General features: G+C 45.1%; 1 protein-coding gene across 2 annotated transcripts; it reads left to right on the top strand.

Moving 5' to 3' along the window:
• The first annotated feature begins 982 nt into the window (after positions 1-982).
• LOC103710419 (bHLH transcription factor RHL1-like) lies at positions 983-4,780 on the top strand. 2 transcript variants are annotated; one of them, XM_008796121.6, is made up of 7 exons: positions 984-1,772; positions 1,870-1,956; positions 2,053-2,202; positions 2,423-2,488; positions 3,409-3,474; positions 3,702-3,770; positions 4,066-4,780. In XM_008796121.6, exons 1-7 carry the CDS (start codon positions 1,110-1,112, stop codon positions 4,486-4,488), a joined length of 1,524 nt encoding a protein of 507 aa, XP_008794343.1. In that variant the 5' UTR covers positions 984-1,109; the 3' UTR covers positions 4,489-4,780. The 2 variants fall into 2 exon arrangements, with proteins under 2 accessions (XP_088563800.1, XP_008794343.1); XM_088707674.2 differs by lacking the exon at positions 3,409-3,474 and having other exon boundaries at positions 983-1,772.
• Positions 4,781-6,702: the final 1,922 nt, after the last annotated feature.

The raw sequence follows: 6,702 nt of genomic DNA, 5'->3' as shown, positions 1-6,702 counted from the left end.
CTCCATTCAGACAGATTGAGTCAAATTTACAACACACAATAGAAGTCCTATATTGATAAATGAAAACCGTTAAATGTGACATACTAGCTCTAAATTATTTAGATACCAAAATTTATATGATTTGAAAACTCCTAACTCATGTATCAAAGAATCCAAAAAGATAAATATAATTTTATATTATTTATTAAGTTCAATATTTTGAACTTGATGTATAGATTAATAATTTCAAATCATATAATTTTTTATTATATAAATATATTAGAAGTAGTAAATCAAACCTAGCAGCTCGGATCATCGATATGAGATCTTCATCATTCAATCTAAAACTAATAATAAAGACCTTCATCTTTCAATCTCGATTAGATTGAAAGATGACAAAAATATATACCACCTTCAATATGAGAGACATTGCTCGTGTTCTAATGATAGCCGCATGCTCGACATGCATGAGCATATATGCATGCAAGTGCTGGAAACATGAAGGATAAAAATCACATACATAGCATGCAGCATGTACTGCAATCTAATTAGCCTAAACCGGATGAAGTAACATGGCCCGCCGGTTGGGTTACATCAAATCAAGCAGCAGCGCTGCACCGGATCGGACACGTACGCGCGTGCAGGCCTTATCCTCTCATCACTCCGCACGTGTTACCTAAAGCTCTGACTCTGACCCCCCTTCCACTCTTCCGTGTAATCTCTCGGGTCAAACCACCGAATTATTACTTGGAACCACCATAAAAGCAGCTTTCATCCGACTCAACGATCTCATGATCCGACGGATGTGATCTGTCCCCCACGGTTGCTGGCCCCCACATTCCGGATAGGGACGTATCCGTGCCCGCCCCTCCTCTTTAAACTAACCATGGTCAATTCCCGCATCCCAACCACTGTTCCCGTTTAAAAAATTCTACCCAAATTAATCCAGAAATTATGGTGATTAATTAATCGTCATTAATGCACTTATAAATAGCATCAAGATTTCGAAATGCCCGTCTTCTTCCAGGGCTCTCAGCTCCCAAATCCCACCACTGCTTTCTTATCTCACCTTGTTCCCTGGAATCCCCAGTTCGAACCCTAACCCTGGTTACGGGAAGAAGAAGGCGGCCATGCAGCAGAGCAGCAGGGAAATGCAAGGGATGGCGTCTTCGTTGAATGGAATACCATCGTCCGCCGGCGCTGCGGCGGCCGCGGCCCAGATCGCCCTCCAGGAGCTCCACAACGGCCACCGGCAGCAGCAGATCCAGAACCCCGGCATGCAGGTCCCGGCCGCCCACTTCGACCACTCCACAGGAGGCGGTGAGGCCGGCGGCCACGACGACTTCTTCGAGCAGATGCTCTCCAGCCTCCCCTCCTCCTGGCCTGACCTCGGCAACCCCAAGGTCCCCTGGGACCTGACTTCTTCTTCCAATCCGAATGGCCTCGCCGGGAAGTCGCCGGAGGAGTCCGCCGTCGCTGCAGAGGGGCTCCAGTACGCGCCCTACGACGAGTCCGTGCTGCTCGCTTCCCGGCTCCGGCAGCACCAGATCAGCGGCGGGAGCTCGCCGGCGGGCAAGCCGATGCTGCTCCAGCTCAACCACCAGCACCAGCAGCAGCAGCAGCAGCAGATGCTGCTACAGGGCATAGGGAGATCTCCGGTGGCCGCCAGCGGTGGGGATTCCGGGCTCCTCCCGCTGCCGCTGTCCCTAGGGAGCGGCGGCTCGGCCGATTCCCGCCTTCTCGTGGACAGATCTCGAGACGAACTCGACCCGTCCTTCGGATCCAATCCCACCGTACGCTTCTTTATTCCAGTCCTCTTCAATTCTTCGCCTTCCTTTTCCTCAGAAAAATAACTTTTTGGGGCTCAAAATTTAATTTTTTTTGGGGCAGGGAGGGGAAGGCCTGTACAATGGATTCGGCGGATCGCTTCAGGGAGCATCTCAAACGGCCACCCAACAGCATTTCCACCATCCCCAGGTTCCCAAAACCCCAATTTTTCCCCCTTTCTTCTTCTAAAAGAAAATTCTTTTTACAAGCATTTTGGTATTAATTATTAAATTCGAAGAAGTACAGGGCCCGTCGATGCCGGCCCAGAACTTCGGAGGCGCGCCGTCGCCCGGGGTGGGGCAGGCGGCGGCCGCCGGTGGCGGTACGGCTCCGCCGAGGCAGCGGGTGCGGGCGAGAAGAGGCCAGGCCACGGATCCCCACAGCATCGCCGAACGAGTAAGCCAATAAGCCATGAAGAAAAGTTTACACATTTATTTTATTCTCAAAATGTTAATAATTGCGCCATAAAAATGGGTGCATTAAACCGACCAGAAACCTAGGCCGGAGCATTAAATGCTAAGTGGCAGTTACTGCTTTGGATTTTCCTTCTGTTCCGTCTGTAGGCATGCATTTGATTCACTTGTTGGCTTTCTATTTTGTTCCTTTCCGGGGACAGCTTCGCAGGGAGAGAATCGCGGACAGGATGAAAGCTCTCCAGGAGTTGGTGCCAAACGCCATTAAGGTCTTCCTGTCTTCTTCCTCACTCTCATATTTTTTTTAATAGAGATCCATATTCACAAATAAATTGTACTGCTTGACCGAAAAGTCCTGGCATCAACAACTGTCGGATTAGTCATAATTGCCTTTTAAGTTGCAAAATAATCATCCTTTATGCTCCTCCAGTAAAAATTGTGAAGGAAAAAAGAAAGGCAATAGTTGATTTGCACTTAAATTTGCAGCAACATCAGATGTAATCCTTATTAGATACCATTGGTGAACGAGGACTCGTTAAATCATCTCAGGTAGTTTTGGTTTAAGCCTTAGTGCTAATGGCTGTGGTTATTATATTTGAACAAATTCAAGCTGGTCAAAAGCTAGTGAAGAAAGGCATGAAGAATGAGGTCTGTTGATCTATCTAGCAGTTTAAGTCGAAAGAAGAAGTTGTTTAATTGTAACCATAGTGCAGCAATCTCTGTCGTTTTGTTCTACCAAAAAAAAATCTCTGTGGTTATGATAAATATCAATGAACTTCCAAATAGGATAAATTTGAAGGGACTTTTACATCAATTCCGATTGCCATAGAGCCTGGGTTTCTGGGGAGCTGGGGCAACTGGGAAACCGTGTGTCCACTTGTCGGATACTCGTTGAAAAAAAGGGAACCGACCCTTAGTTTTTCGATTATAATTACAACTGAATATATCTTATGGTGTGCCGGCGGCTCTCCGGCGACATCCCTGCTCGGACGCCGTGTTGGTTCCCCACGCATGGAAACCAAGCGCATCACCGTTCGTTGTTGGAGGAGCATTCATCACGCCACCGGCATAATGGACCGCAATTCCAAGCCAATAGTCTCGGAACAAGGATATTTTGTCATTTTCCATTATGTTAATTTAGCTTTATTTTACCGATAATTGTTATTAAAATGAGTTAATGGAATGACAGTCGGACAAGGCGTCGATGCTGGATGAGATCATCGACTACGTAAAATTCCTCCAGCTGCAAGTCAAGGCAACTTCTCTCCTCCCAACAAATTCTCTCCTACTTTCTTTTCTCTCGTCTCTCCTTACTCTGTTATTAAATAAATAATTAACAACCCATATCGAATCTTTCTCGTGTTCCATGCAAGTTAATTATTTATTTCAATTATATTTAACCATTAGACTTGCAACTAATCGATATCCTCTCTCTCTCTCTCTCTCTCTCTCTCTGTTGTTGGTACACCGTATCCAAATCAGGTGCTGAGCATGAGTAGGTTAGGCGGAGCAGCGGCGGTCGCCCCACTTGTGTCCGATATGTCCTCGGAGGTAGCTATCTTTCGTCCCCTCTCCCTTTCTGTCTTGGTATTGATTGGTATAGCATAATCCGACCACGGATTGGCGTATAACTTAATCCTCCGCTTTCCGCTAATCCGGAAAAGGTAAGGAGTTGTTTATACGCTGGAATATCTTATACGGGCTGATAGCGATTGAGCAAGACAGCAGCAACAGCGGCACGCGTGCCGCCCTATGAAATGCCCGGAATACCCTTTGTTTCCTTTTTTTTTTCTTCCTTCGTGATATGGTTTCGGATTAAAAAGACAAAGGCGGTGGTGGGATGCAGGGGCAGAGCGGGCGGAGCGGGAGTAACGGCGCGGCGGGTAACGACACCCTAACGGTAACGGAGCACCAGGTGGCAAAGCTAATGGAGGAGGATATGGGGTCGGCGATGCAGTACCTCCAGGGGAAGGGCCTCTGCCTCATGCCTATCTCCCTGGCCTCCGCCATCTCCTCCGCCACCTGCCACCCCCGCGCGGCCGCCGGAAACGGCGGAGGGGTCCACCACCTCAACCCCGGCCTCATCCCGGCCCCACCACCTTCCAATCACAACAACCCGGCAGCTGCCTCGGGCGCCGGCGGAGGAGGCGACGCCCCCTCCTCGCCGAGCATGTCCGTCCTGACGGTGCAGTCCGCCATGGCTAACGGCGCCGACACCGACGTCTCCCGGACCTCCGTCAAGGACGCCGCCTCCGTCTCCAAACCCTAACTAAGCTAAGCTCCTCAGAAGTCTGGGGGAGAAAAGGAGAAGGCTTTTTGGGTCTATGCATGTGGGGGCCGGAAAGAAAGAGATAGAGAAAGGAGGACGTCGACGCTTTGACGGCCGTATTTGCTTGGACTTGGAGGAAGGCGTCCCACCGCCCCACAGCTCCCTTCTTCTACCCTTTTTCTCCATCAGCTTTCTTTTCTTTTTACTTTCTCTCTGTGTCAACTTTTTTATTTTTTCATCTTTAGTTAAGCCTACCTTTGCGTTTAATTTTTAATCGAAGTTTGTCGTTTTATGATTGGCTCTGCATGGATGACTACTACTCCGGATCAATGATTAACATTAAAATATGATAGATAATACTATGCAACATTTTCCCTTTGAATTTAAAAAGAGAAAAAGGAGGAAAAGGTGGTGGGGTTTAATAGTTGGTCAAAGGGTGGAAATGATGCCGGTGGTGATGATATATTTGTAGGTGGGGATGCTTGGATAATTGAATAAAAATGATGAAGATAAGGGTAGGTAGTCTCTTGGGAGTAAAAGGATATATAGTGCAGGTCGAGTGAGGATTACTGCATGATCTATAACTGGGTTGTGATAATGTAATGTGTGATTGATAAGACTTTCGATTTTGTTTTGTGTGGGAATTAAGGAATTCGCGAATAATAAAGTGATAGCGTGAAGCGTCGAGCAAGTAGCAATCATATAATATGTAGTATTTTATAAGGGTTTGGCAGTGATAATATGATATGGCTTTGATGATAATAAATAATAGAAGGGAGAGATGTGCATCCGACTAAGGTGGTGTTTCGTCTCTCTCTCTCTCTCTCACACGCACACACTTGCACGTCGTGGTTGCTTTCTATATGTATATATATATATATATGGGGTTGCGGCTCTCTGCAACTCGTCTAGGCATGGGAATAGAGGATCGAATGCAGGGCACGTGGCACTCATATTCTTTATTTTTTACGTCCTCCTATTTATGTTTTCTTTCATCCTTAGAGGAAGGAGTATCAGATAAACAATCTTGCACTAGAAAATTATAATACAAGATTCTAGTTTACTTCATGTGCACCATCTCGTCCGCTATTCTCTTCTGTGAACTAAGAATTATCATGCAACATAGTATATGGCATCTCCATAAAAGTAGTTGGTATTGCCATTTTTGAAAAGCAAAAAAAAAAAGAAAAAAAAGAAAAAAAGATGGGCGACACCAGCATATATAGAGCGGAATCCAGAATTTAAGCTATATTAACAGCACAAGGTGAAGACTAAATCGAAAGATGTCGTTGCTTCTACGAATTCTATGTCATGGACTTGGCTCATGCATAGGGACGAAAGAGACGCAAGAGCGATTAAATGTTTCTTTTCTGTGCTTTCGTGATGGTAGCACACAAAACGTTGCATTATGTCCGATACAAAGACAGAACATTTACACGATTAAAAACTAATATATATACTTCACACCCAGGACATAACCCACTGTTTTGCAATGCACATTTATTCTAATGATGGAGCTGAGTGAAGATCCAAGTCTGGCCAAATAACTACTTGCATATTCTTTATGAAAGCAATTAGGCTTTCTTAAAGTTTTCTCGTCATAATTCTTGAAGATGTGCACTTGATTACAACATTGACAAGCTGATATGAGTCTCTTCTACATGGGTCTGACGCTTAGGCAAAAAGGTTGATAATTTGCACAAATGCAAAATTATCCAGAACCAATCAACCAAGGGTTTCATCCCGTGCAAAAATAAAAATGCTAGGGATTCAGTGAAATATTAATGAACACACACACACACACACACACACACACATGCACACACACAATAGTGCCACTAAATTTTTCAACTAATAATCTGACCATGTTGCTAGAGAATAAGACTACTTAGATTATGCAAAGTACACGCATACTAGTGATCTTGTCCGATGAATAACATAACGGCATGCATCTAAAACAATAGCCTGCAATTTAAAGTGACATCTTCCATAAAAAGAAATGTCATTTGAATTTCTTAATGCATAAGTTAAAGAGGCTGAAGAATGGTTTAATGTCTGAAGTTAATGACTAGAAATCAAGGAGCAAGGACAGGAGACCTGGCCCGGTGGTTGTAACTCCTCTTATTAGTGCGTGCGTTGGTGACAGGTTTCAGTAAAAACATGAAAGATAGATTGCCACCGTATCCTTTTTAAAACTTTTTTTTTTAAAAAAAA

Source organism: Phoenix dactylifera, chromosome 11 (genome assembly GCF_051530095.1).
Source record: "Phoenix dactylifera cultivar Ajwa chromosome 11, Ajwa_hap1_PhDact_Kaust_v1.1, whole genome shotgun sequence".
NCBI lineage: Eukaryota > Viridiplantae > Streptophyta > Magnoliopsida > Arecales > Arecaceae > Phoenix > Phoenix dactylifera.
The sequence above is the reverse complement of the archived record's forward strand: the minus strand, read 5'-3'. Positions and strand labels throughout refer to the sequence as shown.

Bases quoted from the DNA above. Each gene is read 5' to 3' on its own strand.
- LOC103710419 (XM_008796121.6), top strand. From the start codon at position 1,110: ATGCAGCAGAGCAGCAGGGAAATGCAAGGGATGGCGTCTTCGTTGAAT. The intron at 1,957-2,052 runs GTTCCCAAAACC...GAAGAAGTACAG, and splicing joins AGCATTTCCACCATCCCCAG to GGCCCGTCGATGCCGGCCCA. The intron at 2,203-2,422 runs GTAAGCCAATAA...TTCCGGGGACAG, and splicing joins CCCACAGCATCGCCGAACGA to CTTCGCAGGGAGAGAATCGC.